We start from the raw sequence: 21,075 nt of genomic DNA, 5'->3' as shown, positions 1-21,075 counted from the left end.
GAACGTTATCAAACAAGTCTTAAAAGACTCAATTTTGTGAAGACTTAATATAGAGAGAAAAAAGTTTAAGTAATTTTTCAAATGGAAGGTGTGGGTCTCTATCCAATATAATCTAAAATCTGAAACCTGCAACGTGTCATACCTTAATTATTTAAGGTATTTTAACCTTATAAAAAATTATAAAAAAAATTAAAAATAAAAAACCTATCCGATAGCTCAATGTCAAAGGCTTTGGATTGGGTGAATTGTGGCTAGCCTCACTACATTATGATGGCAACTTACAACTGTCTCAAACAAGTTAGTGAAACTTTTAAAGCATGTTTCTTGCTATGCATAGTGTGTGTATATATATATATGAATCTAAGCTTTAAACTTATGAAACTAACTTTCTATTTTAATGCTGGATCTGATCATTAAAATTTTAGATTTTGTGTCAATTTAGTTTAGAACTATAAAAAATAAGTCCCTAAACTTTTAAAGGTACGATTACTAATAAGTTTTAGAACTTTTAATTACGTGTCTTTTAATTCAATTAGTTTAATAATTATGTTATCAAATATACTTGAACTTGTCCAATATCAACTCAACTCGACTTGTCATCCTTAGATATAATTGATTCAATGTGACACAAAATTCATAAACTAACAAAATTGGCAACAATGGACTGTTAAATTGAAAGATGAATGATTTATTATAAATGACTTCTCAAAGTATAGAGATTAGATAAATACAAATTTAAATATTCAGAAACTCATTAAAAAATTTATAAATATAAATGATTAAATATGCAGAGTCTTAAAATTTACAGCTCTTGTTATTTGACTTTACTTTAAAAACTATAAACTACATTACCGTGCCAAATATACTGAGATACTCAATTTAACTGTTTATATCACACCTTTATATAATCTATACAAATATAGATTATATTTATTTCAAACTTATCAAAGCATTGAGTATATTTGAAACTTTAAATTGTTATTAGTAGGTGTCATAATCTTTGTTCATTTATTAAGGAAAGAAATGTGTGTATAGAGACAAATGTTTAGAGTTTAGAGCATTTAAAAATTATATAATCTCAAATATTTTAATAGGAAAAATGAGCTCTCGAGTCTTGACGAGAGGGTCCAAATTGGGAAGATAACATATTAAAAACACGAACACGGTCTGGGTGAGGTCGCCGCCATTGCCAGCAAGAGTTCCCATTGGAGGGAACATCAGAACCCAGCTCTTCCATTCCATTGCTTTGAAATTGCGGTGCGTTTATTCTTTTTTTAATTTTCCTCTCCCTGCTTTCAGTTCGCATTAAATTTAACACCCTTTATTTAGCTGGCTAATCAAACAAGTTTTGAAAATACAAGCCCCGCATGATTGTGTCGATTCTGCTGCCCCAAAATGGTGGGGTAATGGGCCTAGAATTAGATAGAAAGGGGGAAATAGAGGGTGGGTTTTGGAAATTATGAGGAGTTTTAGATGAATTATGATGTAATGTTTGGATCATCCTTCGTAATTTTGATTTGGGGGATGTGGAAAAGGAAAGGCAATAAGTGGAGAATAGAATCTGATCGGGAACAAGCAGTAGTTGACAATGGAAATTGGGAGAGGAAATGGAAAGAGATGGGGAAGCGGATGCACATGGCGAGTGGCGATGGAGACGCCACTGTCGGGTTTAGTTTGTTGAGTTTGAAAGAAACGCAGCCCAAGTGCTCGATCATATGCCTCTGTGACCCACCTTTCCTTTTTTTGGGGTCCTCCATATCTCACTCACACCTTCTCATCACTCATCACCAAATAGTTTTTATGTTTTCCATTGTAAGTATCCTTTGAGCCTTAAGGTGTCATTTGTCACCATCCCATTCATGGGGTCCCTCACCTTCACCTTCATATATCTCTTCTATAATTAATGACCACACCATATAATCACATATGGCCCTTCTCTTTCTATATTATATGAATGATCTGAATTGGGCCCAGTCCATTTGAGAGAGAACTGAGTTGAAATTTGGAACCACAGAACTAGAACAATGATGAGTGAGAAAGAGACTGTGAAAATGCATTGCGGAGACTGAGAGGAGAGGTTTGTGCAGGGGAAAACAGGGGATCCCCACATCAAGTTACCAAGCCATTGGGAAGAGATTGCTTCAAAAATGCAATTATTTTGTTGGGCATTATTATAATTGTGGTTTAAATAATATAAATATAGGAATGTGGGTGTGATTAGTGAAAGGCAGATCTCAATTTGTGATGCTTTTTGGGATGATGTTGAAAATGTGGGAATGCCTCAGTTTTAGGTGACCAACACCATATGGTGGCTGCACCTTAATAGATCCCACCACCACCATCCCCCCCCCCCCCCCCCCCCCCCCCCTCAATGCCCCACTCAATTACTCACCCTTTGCTTCTAAAGTTCTTTATCTCATTTCATTTTTATTTGACATTTTTCTCCGTAATTTTCTATGAAAAGTCCTTTGTCGCACGCTTCCGAAGCCGAGAAATTGAAGAAGACCGACCTCGGATTTTAGACTATTCCTGTTCACGGACGGTCTCACAGTGTTGTGTTGAATTGAAACCCACAGTAGTTTGAACAGAGTTTAAAAGGACTGTTGAAATTATATATAAAGAGGGAAAAAAATGTATATGTAATATTTGCTGAAATGGTTGTGCTGAATTTATGCACCATTTTAATTTGTGGGGTAAGAAGTGATAGAATGGGTCAGACAATTATGTGATAGATTTGGGTCGGAATACCTCAGTGCGATCTTTTACGGCCCATATTTGAGGTTAGGCCCATGGATCTGGGCCGGGCCACTATTCTGTAGATGGCCATGACCTCAATGGGATTATGACATTGATAATAAAATACATAAGACTAACCTAATTAAACACACATCCATTTTTTAGTACTATTAATCTCTTGACGTGACTAATATGCTCCATATTAGGTATATTGGATTTTAATAAACAACAAAATAACAAAAAAACCAAAACGAGCATAGCTTAACGATAATTGACATATATCTCTGATCAATAAATCATGAGTTAAAAAATAATAATAATAAAAAAAATAGTTAACATGTAATTTTCTTTTCCATTTTTCTTATTTTAACAATTTAAGGGACGAATAAACCATCAACATTTTAAAAAACAAGAATTATACAACGAGACCCATCTTACCACAATGTGGTTGTCCTCTTAGTAAAATAATCTCAATGCTCCTTAATAACTATTCAATAATATTTTTTTTAGTACAACACGTTGGGGTGGGATATTGAACTCACACCTTCTTAGTTTGAAATATATATCAATTACAACTGAGTTATACTCGTTTTGGCAATTATTCGATATTAAATTTAAAATACTTTTGCAGTTCCTCTCCCATACACATCTAATGTTGTAAAATTACAAACTACATTATGATCATTCCCTCCAATAATTTTTCGAACACTTGAGATGGTAACAAATATTTCTTTTGGTTCAATAGCACGATAGAGATTCAAATATCTGATTTTTCGATTGAATGTAACAATAATTCTCTTATCTACTTTTTTTTATTATTATTATTATTATTAAATTGTCTTATCAACTTAATTAACCTCGAATTGTGAATTTTTACTCACTTATTAGAATGTATATATATATATATATATATTTCTTTCATGTTGACTTTTTACCATGTAACATTTACATGAAGTTCGCAGACCGACAAAGGAAACACCCCCATATTTTGCCCCCTTAGAGTAGGAGGAGAGGTTGAAATGTGATAATGCCCTAAATTTACAGCGATTAGATTGACATACTCTCTATTCTCTAACCCTAACCCTAGAACCCTAATCTAATCATTCACTGACTGTGACTCCATAATCAAACACTGTTTGGATATGAGTGTAAGCTTACACTATATCTTCATATTTTTCCACTATATCTCTTCCAATTTTAATTTTATTTCTACCATCACATATTTTGATTATAGACTCCATAATCTCTCCACTCATTACCTATCATATCCTCTTGTCACATCAATCATACCATATCCTTCAACTTTCTTCCCTTATTTCTCGATTAATAATTCAACGTTATATTAAAAAAAAAATTACAATAAATTTTGCTCCTATATTTATTTGTATAATATATACCCTCCTTCCAATCCAAAAGACTGTTAAGTCCAGACTGAGAAATATACACGAAATTATCATAAAACAGGTCGAGTTCTTATTTCTTTTTTTTTTTTTTTTTCTGGAACAGGACTGCTAATTTGACAGTTTATATTGTAAAAAATGTTCTAGTCTGTTGGATTTCAAATTTTAAAATTGAACCCGAGTTGACCCACTTACACGTTAGCACCGTTGAGGGTGATCATCTGGGTCTCTGATTGAGTAGTAGCGTTGAGGATATTTTCCATTTCCATATTAGAGAAACTGAGAATTATTATCACCAAAACGGGCCTTATAATTATAGGTTTGGGGCTGAGGTGTGGAGAGTAGAAAAATTTGAGGAGATTAAGGAACACAAGAAAGCGAAAGGTGGATAGTTGTTCCACTCCCACTTCCAGTTGTGTACAATAATGAAGGCAGTGAGAGATATTCGAGGAGCAGGAGGAAAACGCGGCCATGGCAGCGCCCAGCGGCTAAGCCGGAAGAGGAATGGTGAAGGGAGAGGGGGCAGTGGCAGAGTTGTTGCATGGAAATGGGCTGTGGCTGTGGCCATGGCTTCCACAGTTTGTTTGGTTGTGAAATTATGGCAATTTTGGACTTTGAAAAACAAACTCTGATCCATTTTACTGTTGTTGTCCTAAGTCCTAAGTCCTACCTTTGGTTTTGGGTATAATTACTCTATGCTTCGCCTATGCCTGCTTTACCTTTACATCTTCTTTCCCTCTCTGTGTTTCCTTGATTCTCTTCTTTTTGCTTTCAAACAGAAACACATCACAAAAAACCATTGTCTTTTGTCAACTTTTTGTCCAGTGTATCAGTGATTATATGAGATTTCTTTTATATATCCTGATCTCTCTCTCCCTCCCTCTCCTTTTGGTTGTTGAACTTCTAATATTGTATATGTCATGAATTTGGACCTTGAAAAGTTTTAGATAAGTCTTTATAAAGCATGTGTCTATTAATTTTTGTACTTGAACAAATTCTATTAGGGTTTTTAATTTGTAGTTTTGTGTTTCATTGGTGTCTTGTCTAAAATATAATCGCCAAATAATCTTTGATAGTAGAATTAGCAAGAAAAAGAAAAGAAATGTAAATAAAATAGGTGTTGCAAATACGACAAATATATTTAGTAAAATTAGTAAAATGGCCGCCATATTTAGTTTTTTCAAATATAGCACATTTTTTTATTAAAGATACGAAGGTCAAATTTTGAAATGACAATTTTATCTCAATGATATATATCTGTAATATATCTAACTATTGATATATGTAAATGATATACATTTGATATACTACTGTATACCTCTAATGTACTATTAATATACTATTGATTCGAGTATTTTATATACAAGTAAAGATTTTTGCTATATTTAAAAATTAAAAAAATAGATGACATCTTTTGAAATATTATACATAAAATATGTTTGTTATCCACTGCAATTTTCTAATAAAAAAAATAATTAGAGAGATAGTGAGAGCAAAAAAGCACAGCGAAAATGTGGATTGGAGAGAGGAAAAAAGAAACAAAGAAAAGAAAAAAACCATTAATTGTGAGGAGAGAGAGGGAAATAAGAGAACACAAAAACATTAATTAGAGAGAGAAAGTAGAGATTACCGACTAGATTTTGCTCGGGATTCGGACCAAAACTAAAAAAGAGAACATTTAGCTTTTTAGTTATAAAATTATTCAAAAATTAACAACTCGTTATTTAAAAATAAAAGTACTTATTTTTACATTTGCTTGTCATATTTATTAAATACTTTTTTTAAAAAATAAAAATATTTATTTTTACTTTCGGTGTCATATTTATTAAATAATTAACTGTGATAGAGAGAATAAGATTATCGCCGTTAAGATGCCAAATATTTTCAGATAAACATTAATTAGATAGAGAAAATGGAGAATACCAACTATATTTTTTTTTGGGATTGGGACCGAGATTAAAATAGATAAGTATTTGGGTCCCTTTAACCGTAAGGACTCATTATTTTTTTAAATAAAAATTATTAAAAGGAGCAAAGTATTTTCTATTAAAAAGTGTGGATAATTAATTTCAGCATGGATTTGATTAATTTCGGTCAGAATATCAGTCGATGTTTATTTATTTTTTAATCCCTAAATATTTTTTTGATAAATCTTCATAACCTCTACCCTTTTTTTTCTTTGATAAATCTTCATAACTTTCCTCTACCTCAATTTATTTTTATTTAAATCGGGGATTAATCAACTTAAATGCAAATTTGCTAGATTATGGTTCAAATTTGTGACGAAATTGATACATCACATTTGCAATTCATCTAAACGATCTGTATATATACATATATATTTTTTATTTCAAGTTATTATAGATAAATTCAAAATTGATAAATCTTGATTCCAAACCAATCCGTTTGAAATATTTGAATTTTACTTGTAATTTTGTAAGTTCTGCCATAGATAAAATAAAAGCTTAAGAAAGAAATAAAATTATTGGAGGGAGGTTGTCAAGTTTTTGTTAAGAGAGAGGGGTTAAAGAAAGAAGTGGAGAAAGATGAGAAGTAATGGGTAGAAAAATATTTTCAAATTTAGGTATGTTAAAAAAAAAGCAAGAAAAAAATTTAAGAACGACCTAGATATATATATATATGTATGTGTAATATGCATGTGTATATATATACACACACTTGATTTTATACACAATCGACGGTTGATTGAATATGTATCATCGATCGATATACTTGATCATAAGTATATAAATATTGATATAATTGATATATATACTGAATTTGATATACTTGAAAATCTAGAATGATAAAATCAAAATAACTAAAAATTAAAAATTAGATTTCAAACATATGACAAATATTTTAGCCATTCACCCTAAATTTTTCTATTCAATATATTACAAATATAAAAATTCATAAAAGTTTGAATTTAATATATGTTGTATTGTTTGTTTTTTAAATTTAATTTGACGAATTAAGTATTTTTAATTACTTCCCATTTAATTTTATGACTGTGTTTTTTGTGTGTGTGTGTGTCTAGAAAAGCAATGTATTTAGATGATTGATGGAAGGAAATGATGATTATGCAATAAAAGTAGGGAGAGGGTCTATATGTGAAATAGGATCTTCCATTTGTGATATGCCCATCCACGTTTGATTTGACGCTCGCTTTCCCTCTCTACACACTAATTTCTAATTCCCATTATCTTTTTACCCTTTTTTTTTTTTTTTTACTTTCTGATAAATGGTTTAATTTTTGTCACATGCAATTAATTATATTCATATTCACATTAAGTATGGATGAGAAAAATACTTTATTACCTCTCCTTTTACTATTTAAATGACAAGATTATTAGCTTCAAACAATTATTCTTTCACTATTCAATGATATCCCATAAATTTTCTGATTGGTCAAGAAAAGAAGGAGAAAAGCCTAATACAAACATAATTCAACCGTTAAGGATGATTTATTTTTAATAAAAGTTGGTGATTCAAATCCGTACCTTTACTTTTATTGTAAGAACAACGGTAGCCACCAATACTTCAGATATCTCCATAATAGTATGATATTGTCTATTTGCTTTCTAGTATTAAGAAATATGATAATCTTACTTATATGCTATAAATTCTCTGCCCAACTCGATGTAGGACTTTATTTACCTTCGCTCCTAAGTCTTAGGTTTATTTTTTCTAAATTTAAAAAACATAACTTTCCTTGTGTCAACCAAAAGTATTTTCTTTTTCTAAATAATTTAAATTTGATGTGGAAAGGTATTTGTTTAATTTTTGATTTAAAAAAAATGACGTGTCTAATTATAATAGAGTCCGTATGTAGGCTTCCTTTGGCCCTCTGGCTATCATGGATCCACCGCCGTAGTCTTCCCCCGCTCGCCGCCCTCCTGCTCGTCCCAAAGGGTTCAGTTCACATCTACAAAATATTTCACACATAAAAATAACCCAATTCATTCCTTTCGCCAATTACAATATAATTTAATGTATAAATATTATTTAGAGTTGGACTACCCTGAGTGATTTAAAAAAAAAGAGATTGAAGTGATCTTGTCAAAATCATTTTCCGGATATTTGTAAAATCAATTATATTTAAATCAATTTTTTAAAAAATCACTAATTTTATCATCTTTTTTAAATACATTGCAATTGATACGATAAAAAATAATTTCAAGTGATTTTTCTAAAATCAATTTTTCAATTTGTCAAACATGATCCATAGAAAGAGAAGAAAGAGAAGTGATATTACCTATGTAAAAGTGATTATAGCTATACCAAAATTATTCCAAAATATACCCTTGCTATCATTGCACATGATAGAATGTACTAAACGCGTGGAGGTGAAAATTTAAACTCTAAAATTTTGATCAAAGATATAACCAGTTGAATTATGTTGGTAGGTGCAACGACAACTATCTCAATTGGAACAATAAATTTAAATAAAAAAAAAATAGAAATTGCTCTATACTCATGAATGAATTTTACCTTATGTGTAAATCATTGATTTTTTACCAACATTCCAAAAATATAATTTAAGCATATGTTCGTTAATAATATCATAAATTTGAAATGTGAAAATTAACATCATAATTTTGCTCTAAACTTTTTCTTAATTCTCCATTAATTATCACGTATATTAGATCAATTGCCTCACTTATTGTTGGCTAAAAAGAGGTAAACAATAAGAAAAATACTTAGCTTGACAACTCATTATTAAAAAAAAAAAATCTGTATTTATACATTTATCTGGTGAGTACAATATTTTCCAAAAAGTAACATTGTGAAACTTTGGAAAGGTAAAACGATTATTTATGAAACGAGGGCAGAGTTGAAAACTATTTGTAGCACATCAGCCAATAATTAAAAAAAGTAAAAACTCCACTCACCTTGGGAAAAGGCTTGGGGCTTTTAATGAAGAAATGGGAAAAAATCTTGAAAAGAAAATAGTTGTGTACGAACTGTGAAAGCAACAAAAATGGTGTTGGTGTCCCATTTCTCACGCTCTCCAACAACGCCGCCAAACCGTGGCTGAAGGAGGAGCCTCACTTCAATTTGTCTTCTAGTAAAACAAAAACAAAAAAACCCTTCCCATTTCACATTTGACATTTGACATGACTTCAAACACTTATCACTTCCCATCTTCATCATTCCATTCCTAAAATCCCCTTTTTTTTCTCTTTATAATCGAAGAAAAAATTTCTATCAATGGGAATGGATCATCATCTTAATAACCCTCCTCTCCCATTCCCATTCTTCCCCTCTCCTTCCTTCTCCTTCTTCCACCACCGCCCTCTCATGGCCTTCCCCTCCAAGCCACTCAATCCCAACGCCGACCCATTTCTCTCTCCCCCAACGCCGCCTCCTCCGCCGCATGTTGGTGGCTCTCTCGTCTCCGCGTACGGGAATATATACTACCCACGTGCGGGTGCGGGTTTCTACTTGCAGTTCCATCCCTATCCCGCCGTTAACTACTACGATCCCTTGTCGTCGCAGCTGTTCTGGCCGCCGTACCAGGCGGCGGGCTTCGGCGGTGCCGCCGTGCAGGACCCGAAGCACGGCTTCCAGAAGAACTTCATGATTTCTAGTGGGCCCCGGCCGGGAGATATCAAACCTTCGCCGCAATGGGTTGAGAAGAACGGCGGTGGCGGTGGCGGTGGCGGCGACCCTGTCGATGGCTCTGGGGTTACAACCGTGATGATCAAGAACATTCCCAATCAGTTGAAGTGGGTTTTTCTTTCTTTTTTTTTTTCTCTATTTCCCTCTCTTTTTTAACCCTTTTTTTATGGGGTTTCGAGAATCAAGTACATTTAATATGATATTGGTGTTGTGGCAATTTCTTCGATTCTGAGAATTAATTCTCGGAGGAGGAGAAAGGTGAAACATAAAAAAAAAAAGTAGTGGGGTTGTGGGCTAATTTGAACCTTTTGCTGTCTGTCAGTTGAATCAAATAATTAAACTAGAATTGAGTTCATCATTCGGTTGTGGAATGTGTTATGTGTTTAATTTAATAAGCCGTGCGCTTTCTCTGGTTTCTCCCATTTTGTCCCCCTTTTTCTGTTTTCTGACTTGCCCTTTGTCGTCTTCGTTATCCCATGCCTCTGTTTTTGTCCAAATCGTTGCTCATTAATGCCATGGATTTGCATTTATCGAGCAGGAGGCGAGATCTTCTGCAGTTGCTGGACAGATACTGCCAAGTGGTGAACCAAAAAAGGGATTCGAAGCCCGATTTCTCTGCTGCTGAATATGATTTCGTTTATCTGCCCATGGATTTCAGGTGGGTTTTGAATGAAACCCCATTATTTTTTGTTCTTCAACGTTGCCCTTTTTCAGACCATTGTTACAAATTTTGGCTTGTTTTTTGCTTTTTGGATTCACAGGAGGTCTTGGTTTGAAGGGAAAGTTTCGAATCTTGGTTATGCGTTTGTGAACTTCACCACATCCATTGCTGCATCCCAGTTTTGTACAGTTTATCATAATTACAAGTGGGATGTTAATGTCAATAAGAAAATTTGTGAGGTCACTGACGCTAGGATTCAGGTAATTTCACTTCTCACCCACTGCTCATATTAGAGTTTCAAAATGAGAAAATTTCTCAACCAACAGTTTAAATTGAACTGTGTGTTATAGGATGAATCTTAATCTTTTAAACATGTCTGTTTGGGGAACTTCAGGGCAAGGAAGCTTTGACGAATGCATTCAAGAACAAGATCTTCTGGTGTTGCACGGATCAGTACTTGCCCGTGATGTTAACTCCGGCGAGCAACGGTTTTCGTCGTTACAGAAGGGTTAACGTCGGGAAACGCATACCCCGCGTCCCTCGAAAGCCATTGAAGAAGCTATGCAAGTAGTTAACAACCCTCATGGTTATCTTTCAGTTGGTTTTTTTTACTTGTTTGTAGGATGATGAGGCAAAAGGGTTTGTGTCTTGTGTTTTCTCTGTCTCCCTGACCGCCGCAGTTTGTTTGGGGAGAATTTGAAAACATGAGTGTTTGTTTGTCTGTCTGTTTTCCTCTTTACCAGTTAACTAAGATAGGGGAGGATGTTGTGTGTGGCAATGTCTATGAATTGGTCACTTTTTGCTAATAATATTCTCTCCTGTTTACTCGGTTGTTTAATTTTCTGTTCGTAATTTGGCTTGATGATGATTAGTGTGTTCTATATTATCTGGTATAATGGGCTTTTCTGAATCAATATTGTATGAGATTGAAATTTAATACAAGTTATAGAACAACTGTTTCTACGTACTACCGGAATATGAAGCTTATTTTCAGTGTTTGAAGAATGATTCTAGAGCAAATTTTAGAACTTCTTTGTTGAATGGGTTTTAGAAAGTTAGGGTTTGTATGGTGATGTCACTGTTCATCGTTCTGTTTAGTTTTTTTTACCGAATAAAAAAATAGTTGTTAATATGACAAAAACATGGAATAAAATTAGTAAAATAACAATTAAATTTAATTTTTTTTTAAAATATAATACTTTTTTTCCGCTAATTAAAGGTTTAATTTTAAAATGATAATTTTATTCAAATAAAGACCACAATTTTATTCAAATAATAGAGATCTGTAATATATATAGGTACTATTTGAAATATATCTAATTACTAATAAGTGTATGTAATATCATGGGTATTTGATATGTTTGTTGGTAATATGTATATGATATATTATTGATATAAATATATGTGTAATATTTATGTGATATATATTTGATATTTTATTGATATGAGTATCTGATATACTTGATGTATCTGATTTGCATATGATATATTGTTGTTATAAGTATTACATGATATATTTGATATACTACTAATATGAGTGCACATTTCAAAGTTAAAAAAAATATATAACATATTTTGAAATACATATACTCTTTTTAGTAATTAGATATACTCTTTCATATATACATAAATACATATACTCTTTCATATACCCTATGAAAGAAACAAGCCAATATTTTTCACGTTTCTTTTTTCTTTAGTAAAGAGAAATATAATTACATGAATCCAACACTTGTAGATTCAAGGTGATAAAATAAGATTTTTATTTATTTTGGAACAAATTGGAAATGAAAACAAAAACCAACTTATTATTTTCCAAATTTTCTATACAATTTTAATGTTTGAGCTTTACTCAAGAACTCGCTCCATGAGAAAAAAATCTGCCCAATCCTCTCTAGAAAAAGTAGGGAGGGGAGGTTAGTGGCCTGCTCCCTTCCTCTCTGTGAAAGGTGTGCGTTTTCTCTTAGTCCTCCAACTGAGTTTTTTCAGAGAGTATTTTCTCTCTGTTTTGTTCCAGTTTTTCTGTAGATTTTTTTCAAAAAGTAAGTAGAATAGATCATAATATAATAGGAACCTCTCTTGTTGTGGTGGAGGCGATGCTCAGGGAGGATCTTCGCTGCTAGTTTCTATGATGGTGGACGATGGTCGAGTGTTGGAGATCTTTTCGTTGGATGTTTACCATGTTGTTGTGGCTGATTGAACCAAAAACAACATTGTTATGTATGGTATGTGGTTTAGTCATTTGGGCATTTTGAAGGGTTATCAGACACAGAAGTAGAGATGGCACTCGCTTGCGATCTTTCGGGATGACTCTTCATATTCGCTTTAATATGGTTAAGAGAACTTCCATGGTCCAAGGGCAAGGAAGACGGAGCAGCAGATGGGCGATGGCGGAGTTGTAGCAACAATCGGTTCAAACACCATTTTGGAATCTTGGGAGGCTATTAGTTTTAGTTGTATTAAGATTTGTGATTAGTATAATTTGGGGAATTTACCTAATTCTTCCTAGAACATAGGTGCCATAATTGACAAGATACCTTCACTAGTTGAGGATTCTCCCCGATGACTTTTGAGAAGGTGTTCAGTGAGCTAAAATTTGTTCATATTTCTTAGTTCCTTGAACAAGCAAGTGTTTTATTGACCAAGTGTGCTATTTCTGATAGTTTCTATGTCATTTGGAACAATTGTTTTCCTTCATAGATTGTGGTGGTGAAGTGTGGTCACCACTCTTCTAATGTGACCCTTAATGGTCTTATTCATATTTAATGCAACATTTCTATACAATTTTGAGGATGTTTTTAAAAAGTGAAAAACAAGTAACATAAATAGTTATCAAATATATACATTTCTTAATTAAATTAGAAACGACATGAAATGGAAATGTTAACAAATAGCTCTAAATAACTTATTTCTTGTTTTCCAGACTTAAAAAGTTAAAAGATACATATAACGTAATTCCGGAACAATCCTTTTAGACAAAAAGAGAAGAAATTTGGACAAGAAAAAAAGTAAGTTAGAAGGACTGCAAGAGTATTAGCTAAAATCTGTATGGGCGTAGGATCTAATCTGCAGAGTAGTGCATTGGGTTTGCTACTTACAAACAAAGGGTAATCTGATTCAGAATAGCAATTTCAGAGGTTTGGATATTAACCAATATTTTTATAATTCTTTTAACACTCAACAGTATAGAATGATAAGGGAGAATATTGGAATTTCATACTTCCTTAATTGTAAATAGCTCAACCAATTTCTCGACTTGACTTGGTTCAAACTGGTTCGGTTCGGTTTGATTTTGACAAAATTTTCCTTTTAGTGGGCTTGCCAATGTAAGAGCGAGAGGATGGGGGAGAAGAGAGAGTCATGGTCGTGGGGCCGATCGAAAAAATAATACTTAGCTACTCATTGGTCTGTAGCAATTTCATGCTAAGTACATAAATGTAAAAACTTTTTAATTACACCTCTTTCATTTCAATTTTTTTTTTCTTTCTAAGAATTGTCAGTCCTATCGAGCTTTCGAAGCTCGAACCTAGAAGACATAAAAAATTTTTGGTATTAAACTCACCAAAAGGTTAAACTTGAAAACTCTAAGTCAATATGACCAAGAGGTCCCAAGCCCTAACCAACTAAGCTGTCTTGAACACAAATCTGAAGGGTTAAAATCTTATGACTACTTAATAAATAAAACCAAAAGTTTAATTTTACACATAAGTTCCTTTTTGGATTTAGGGTGTGTTTGGGAGTAATGATAGAGTAAGTGATTTTGAAAAAAGAGATTTAAGTATACCCGATTTTCCAAAATTACCAAGCAAGCGATACAAAATAAATTTAAAGTGATTTTAAGCTTTCCTAAAATCAAAGTGATTTTAAGCTTTCCTAAAATCAATTTTCCGCACAGTAAAAATGATTCTCATATTTTCTAGTACAAGACTTGATATAAAGGTGAACCATTATCATTATAAAACAGGCATTAGAAGTTTGAAGTAGCTATAATAATAAACCACTCCTATATTGTCAATTTTGCACTTAACAGTTCATATTTACATGGTGTAATCCTAATTTATTGGAGTTCATGATTCATATACGCTTATGAGATATCCAATCTAATTTTAAGAGATTTAAGTTATTTATTTCATTCATTCATCTCTTGGAAGGTTTTGGTTCATTATGTTTTTTTCTCACTATCTTGGCTTAAAGAAAATGTTTGTATATCTACTTTGATATTGTTGCGTTTCTACTTATTTTTTTGTTCATGGTATGGAGAAGCACAAATAAACTAAATGATCTGTTACCTAAAGAGTCAATACAACATCACCCTTTACAGAATGAAGCATTTTGATAGGGTGGGAACATCTAAAAAATAGAACATGACAGCAATAACAGAATGTATTTGCAAGAAACTATATTTCAATGAGGAGATTAGAGGCAATTCTCGAGTTAAAACAAGAAAAACTGAGCTTTAAGAAGATATTTTTACTCGGTGCAATCAAATAACATTCGGTTCGATCACAACGAACTCAGCGAGGAGCCTTCTTCTTCCCTGGAATAGCAACTTTCTTACCCTTCAAGGTCCTGCAGTTGTTTTTGGTTCGCTGCCCTCTGCAAGGCAATCCCTGAATGTGTCGAATCCCTCTATAGCACTGAATCTCTTTTAATCTCCTTATGGCGAGTGCATTGAACCGCCTCTGCAAGACAAACAATCAAACTTGTAAGCACAGAGAGACCCAACATTTGTAGTTTTGAGCTACACTTTCTCTCAACATACACAGACAGAGAAAGAGAGAGACCAGATCTCCTTCAATCATGAACTTGGAAACTTCATCTCTGATGGATATGAGTTCCTCCTCAGATAAGTCCTTGGTTATCTTGTTCTCCAGGCTTAGATCATACAGTATTTTCTTAGCATTGTTGCGACCAATTCCATGTATATATTGAAGGGAGTATTGAATTCGCTTGTTGTTGGGTATTTCAACTCCTCCAACTCGAACACACTTGATTTGAAGACCACGAACCTAAAGAAAATGTAAGGAAGAAAAATGAGGGATTACGCAAGAAGAAGATCTAGGATTCTTAAATAGTTACGGACGACTGCAGATTTCCAATCAAGAGAACAACCCATACGAAAAACTTGATAATATCTAGCATCCACCAACGAGTCCAAATTTCCATATAAGATCAGACAGTAACCTGCAGAATCTACTCTTTCAGTCCATTTCCTATAGGGTAGACCATATATCCGCTTAAATTCTTTATAATCATGCACAGAAAGGGTGAGGGAAACTATAACACGGATTGCGGAATTTGGGGGAAAAAATTAGGATCACGAATTTGGTTCCTCCGGGCGCAATATCAGTTCCGGAAACGAAATGAAGAACTTTTGTTGCATCAACAGTATTCAATAAGGAATAACTCAAATGTGCATTGAAAAGGAATTTCAAACTCAATCGAATTCTAATAATTTCAAAGAATCAACTTGCGATAATGGTACAAGAGAAAACGGAATGCAGAAAGAAATACGGGAATAATTTGTTAGACAATGGAACATAAATGGAGAAGCAGAATCAATATGAAATCAAGAGGATACAAGAAATTATGGAAACAAAATTATAGAAACCAGTAAAATTGATGAAACAAAGTGGTTAGAGAAAATTAACCTGGGGGCTAGAAATGGGAAAGGAGAGGGTGGTAGAGAGCGGATTAGGGTTTCGACCATTGCAGATAAGGGAGAGCGAAGGAGCCACGGGCATTGCTAAACTCTGCGCCATTTTCTCCTCTCTTCCAAATTCTCAACTCCGACCGCCTCTCTGCTTTCACTGGCCGCGCCACCTTATCTTCATCCACCTCACGGGATTCGGATAAGGGCCACCTCGTACAAAATTTAGAGGCCCAAACTAGGCCGGAATTAGTATGGGCCTGGCCCGGCCCATTAAGAATCAGAACAAAATACCAAGGCCCAGCCATGAGTTTTCATCGTCCCTATTGATCATTAAAAATGGAAACTCGGATTCTCTTGAATACGGGTTTGACAGGATTTTGGATATTTGTTTTTCAAAATTGTTTTCGGATTCTGTGATTCAAACCATTCAAAATTTGAAAATTTGAAGATGCAGAATTACATTAAAAATGATAAAAACTTTGATAAATATATTACTTCATATTATAAACTCATTTTATGTTTGTTAAAATTAAAACATGTAAAATATAATGTATTCTAAATTATATAACCTTGTAAAATAACAATTATACAAAATTCATAAAAAAAATGTTAATAAATTAATTAATATAAGTTTAGATTAAACTAAAATTTAGTTTGTAACTATTTTTAATTTACAAATATATTACTAAACACACATTGAACAAAAAATACAACTCTGGTTTGTTATCTTTGAATTCTTTCCAGTTCTTCATTACCAGTACCAGCGATAATAAATGCCTGATCAATATCATATAAATTACTCTCTTGTTTTTAAAATGCGATCTATAACCTTTATATTGAAATATTTTGGACGTTTGTGTGTCAATGTAATGTCCCAAGCAAAATGCACAAACACTTCATTCATCACGTTTATAGGTCAACGAATTCCACAAGCTACACAAATTCAAGTTTCAAGCTATATTAACCCAACACTTTTGAAAATCTAAATTTCTATAATTCTTCTTCTGCACAATCCAAGAATTTCACAAGTCAATCTGACTTGTCAGCACCAAGAGCTAATCATTGCAATCGAATCTCTATTTGTGAAATGGTTTCCTAATTCTAAAACCGTTTTCTGCTTTTTAAATAGAACTTAGTATATATTTAGTGAAATGGTTACCAAAATCATAAACTTGTGAAAAACTACTGAAATTTACAAAAGATTTAATCTAGAGTTCCCACCAAGCTTGCCCTGGCCCAACTGCAGAAATCAATAATCATAAAAAGGCTTTGTTTTACCCAAACGATTTTCACCAATGCTGGACAAAAGATTGTTGAGAAGTTTTTGTTGTTTCAGTAAACACCTGAAACGTATCTAAAGCTTTTACCTTCATTCATCATACGAAGGTTCTTCACTGCATGATAAACAATATTTCAGTCGACTGGATTTTTTTTAAAGAAACGTTAAACAAAGTTGTATGAAATTCTGATATGTACCCAAGAGTTGTTTGTTATCAGTTTAAAGTTGAACTCCATCGAAATCACAATTGGATTCTCATGATAAATTGGATCGTGTGCAAAAATGCAGCTTCACAAAGTAACAAGATATGAGAAATGGCAGAACAGAACCATTTGTTCAACGAGAAGCTTTCTTCTTTCCAGCAACGACGATCTGCTTTGATTTCATGGTCCTAGCGTTGGTCTTTGTTCGCTGGCCTCTACACGGCAATCCTTGGCCATGCCTAATCCCTCTGTGGCACTGAATTTCCTGCAGCCTAGCGATATCCTTCTTAACACAGCTATTCTGCAGCACAGGGACGCAAAGAACTTTCCTGTTAGGCACACATATGTGAAATTCATGGACGGGCATAAGAAAGTTAGAGAAAGAGAGCCACTGAAGATTTACCAACTCGTGTCCGACCATGTACTTGGAAATTTCGTCGCCAAGAATAACGAGTTCTCTCTTAGTCAAATCCTTGGCAAGCTTGTTCCCCAAGTGAAGCTCTGCAAGAACTTGGTTCGCTCTCGATCGGCCAATTCCATCAATATACTGAAGCGCAAATCTGAGAGGCTTGTCATCCGGAATCTCCATACCCGCTTTTACATGAATGGACTCGATCTGCAAATATCAATCATCAGATTCCTCCATCTCATTCAAACATACAAAACCTTCTAACAGACCAATGCATAAACTGAAAATCAAATCGAATAAGAAAACTCGACATACAGGAAGGAAAATTCCGGAATTATCATCCAGAGATTCACAAGCCCTAAACCCTAAAATTCTAGTCACATAGCAATGAACAAAGAATAACGCAAGTTTATAGAACTCACTGATTGAGAGCGCCGAAGAGCGGCATTAGAGACGATTCCAAGGGAACGGCGAACTCCAAACATATCGGCAAGCGGAGGATTCCAGTGATGCGGAAGCGAGATTCCAAACTGGGAGGGGAAGAGAGAGCTTGTGAATGTTCTTTGCCAACACGAAACCCGCAGCGCGGCCCAGGAAAGCCCACTATTTCAACACGGCCCGCAATATCGAACCCAACCCAGTCGCCCAAAAAAGACCCAGTAGACACAAGTGTCCATCATGGGCCCATCTAGAGGCCCAATTCCGCCGGATTATCAGATTCTAAACCCTAATTAGCGATGTTAACCACCGTATTACATAAAACAAAATCTGTTTGATACTGTTTGAGAGGTTGAAAATGTTAAAATATTGATGTATTGTAAGCGAGAACTTGACATTCCAAGACAACAAATAAACTACTCAATGTAGGATAATGTCATTAGATGATGAAGTTATTTAGGCTCTTATTTACTTAATTAGTACAAAAATTACAGTTATTTAGGAAGTTTTTCTTTTAACTAATGTCAATTAAGTATACTATTTCAATTTTTTGATATGGTATAAAACTGTATTTAGTTATATCGTTCCAGCTTCAAAGATTTCTCTTGGTGTGATGATCAGATATAATTTTCTTGTAATCTAAAAAAAATTGTTGGAGTAAAATACATGTATTTGAGGGGGGTGCCACATGTCCGGTGTCAATTATGTGAAGTTTACACCACCATTGAATTCTAAAAATGATTGAAGGGACTGAAACAATGTAGTTAAAAAATTCATAGGGTTAAATATATAAGAGGGAAATTGAAAATTCAAGCATGCATCCAATTACTTCCAACGTTAAACCAGTTCCAAGAATTGAGGAGGACTTTTCCTCCAGGGACAGACAAAATGGAAATTCTGGAAGAGATGAACAATCCTGGCCGTCCATCATCCACCCAAGAGACGAAGGAACGGCTGAGATGGGAATTAAACGAAGCCCTTCTCTCATCCCTCACACCGGAAAACACCCATTCAACGCGGAGCCACCGCTGGACCTTCTCATGCGCCACGGCTTCATCACGCCCGTCCCGGTCCATTACGTCCGCAACCACGGTCCGGTCCCGACCGCCAACTGGTCCGAATGGACCGTGGAGGTCTGCGGGCTGGTCGAATCGCCGACCAAGTTCACCATGGATCAATTAATCGCCGACTTCAACTCGCTGGAGTTCCCCGCCACCCTCGTCTGCTCCTCCAACAGACGAAAATAATTAAATATGCTGAGCCAAACCATAGGGGTCAGTTGGGGAGCTGCGGCGATCTCCACCTCAATCTGGCGCGGCGTTCCGTTGCGGGACGTTCTTAACCGATGTGGGATCTTGAAAGAAGTGCCGGCGCTACACGTTTGTTTTGAAGGCGGCGAAGATCTGCCGGGCGGCGGCGGATCCAAATACGCCACCAGCATCAGGGAAGAGGTGGCGATGGATCCGACGAGGGATATTATGTTGGCTTATCTGCAAAATGGGGAGCGTGAGGGAGGATGGTGAAATGGCTGAAGCGGATTATTGTGACCGACGAAGAATCGGAGAATTATTATCACCGGATGGATAATCGTATGCTTCCCTCGCATGTTGCAGACTTCGATTTGGCGAACTCCGAAGGGTGTTGGATCAAACCGGAATATGTTATCTATGAAATGAATATCAATTCTGTGATTACGACGCCGTGCCACGGCGAGATGTTGGCCGTTGATTCGCCCACGGCTCTAAGGTCGTACACGGTCCGGGGATTTGCTTTTTCCGGTGAGATTTTAGTTTAAATTACAAAGTTAATATTTATAATTTGAGTTTAATTTCAATTGGGTACTTATAATTTCAATCATTTAATTGAACTTCTTTATTTGAATTTAGTTTTAATTGGGTCCTAAATCATTTTAAAAGTTTTAAATATTTTTAAATTATTTTCAAAAGTGTACTTAATTCTTCGTTTTATTTAAATGTAAATCATATGGTAGTTTTTTTTAGTACCAATCATACACCGTAGTTCATTAACCTAATCGAGAAAAAAAAACTTAAATAACATTAATGATTCACTCTAAAAAATTTGATTTTTAGAAACTAAACGATAGTGATGAAAATAAAATTGGTAGAATCATATATATGATCCAATTTAAGTGAAACTAGTCCTGATCAACTAAAAAGACTGAATTAAAATTTTTAAAATTGTAAGGATTAAATGGCAAATTTGTCCAACTTATCGAACGGAATTTGCAATTTCACCTGAGATTTATCGTTATTAATTTTATTTATTGAATATTTGGTGAATGGTTTTTATGTGTTTGAGAATTAAATAGGTGGTGGGAGGAAAGTGACACGTGTGGAGATGACGATGGATGGTGGAGTGACGTGGCAATTGTGTGAGTTGGAACACGTGGAGAAACCGAATAAATATGGAAAATATTGGCGTTGGTGTTTTTGGTCATTGGAAGTGAAGGTTGTGGAGCTGTTTGGGGCAGAGGAGATTGCTGTCCGCGCGTGGGATGAGAGTAATAACACAGCCGGAAAACCTCAATTGGAATCTTTTGGTACGTTTAAAAAAAAAAAAACCACCATTTACTTTTTTTTTTTTTTTTTTGAGAAACATTTACTTTGTCTCTTATTGCTATTCTTTTTCTTAGGTTAAATTGCAATTATAG

At 34.3% G+C, this 21,075-nt stretch overlaps 3 protein-coding genes, 1 long non-coding RNA gene and 2 pseudogenes across 4 annotated transcripts; 4 read left to right on the top strand and 2 right to left on the bottom strand.

Moving 5' to 3' along the window:
• Positions 1-1,099: 1,099 nt before the first annotated feature.
• On the top strand, positions 1,100-4,995 carry LOC148212038 (uncharacterized). Its single transcript, XR_015790186.1, has 2 exons — positions 1,100-1,257; positions 4,456-4,995. It is a non-coding gene; the product is annotated as an uncharacterized LOC148212038 (long non-coding RNA).
• A 4,306-nt stretch (positions 4,996-9,301) lies between these two features.
• Positions 9,302-11,254, top strand: LOC111011966 (uncharacterized). The gene is made up of 4 exons (XM_022285972.2): positions 9,302-9,868; positions 10,300-10,419; positions 10,523-10,682; positions 10,817-11,254. The coding sequence occupies exons 1-4, from the start codon at positions 9,351-9,353 to the stop codon at positions 10,991-10,993; spliced, it is 975 nt and encodes a 324-aa protein (XP_022141664.1). The 5' UTR covers positions 9,302-9,350; the 3' UTR covers positions 10,994-11,254.
• A 3,437-nt stretch (positions 11,255-14,691) lies between these two features.
• Positions 14,692-16,253, bottom strand: LOC111011934 (small ribosomal subunit protein uS13c). Its single transcript, XM_022285934.2, has 3 exons — positions 16,074-16,253; positions 15,207-15,431; positions 14,692-15,104 (listed from the first exon to the last, which is right to left on the bottom strand). Exons 1-3 carry the CDS (start codon positions 16,182-16,184, stop codon positions 14,937-14,939), a joined length of 504 nt encoding a protein of 167 aa, XP_022141626.1. The 5' UTR covers positions 16,185-16,253; the 3' UTR covers positions 14,692-14,936.
• Positions 16,254-17,474: 1,221 nt separating this feature from the next.
• Positions 17,475-18,549, bottom strand: LOC111011935 (small ribosomal subunit protein uS13c). The gene is made up of 3 exons (XM_022285935.2): positions 18,389-18,549; positions 17,961-18,173; positions 17,475-17,858 (listed from the first exon to the last, which is right to left on the bottom strand). The coding sequence occupies exons 1-3, from the start codon at positions 18,449-18,451 to the stop codon at positions 17,691-17,693; spliced, it is 444 nt and encodes a 147-aa protein (XP_022141627.1). The 5' UTR covers positions 18,452-18,549; the 3' UTR covers positions 17,475-17,690.
• A 670-nt stretch (positions 18,550-19,219) lies between these two features.
• LOC148212037 (nitrate reductase [NADH] pseudogene) lies at positions 19,220-19,651 on the top strand (annotated as a pseudogene).
• Positions 19,652-19,657: 6 nt separating this feature from the next.
• LOC111011967 (nitrate reductase [NAD(P)H] pseudogene) lies at positions 19,658-21,075 on the top strand (annotated as a pseudogene).

The sequence above is a fragment of the Momordica charantia genome, assembly GCF_013281855.1.
Source record: "Momordica charantia cultivar OHB3-1 chromosome 4 unlocalized genomic scaffold, Mcharantia_2.0 BLBB01000004.1, whole genome shotgun sequence".
NCBI classification, from domain to species: Eukaryota; Viridiplantae; Streptophyta; class Magnoliopsida; order Cucurbitales; family Cucurbitaceae; genus Momordica; species Momordica charantia.
The sequence above is the reverse complement of the archived record's forward strand: the minus strand, read 5'-3'. Positions and strand labels throughout refer to the sequence as shown.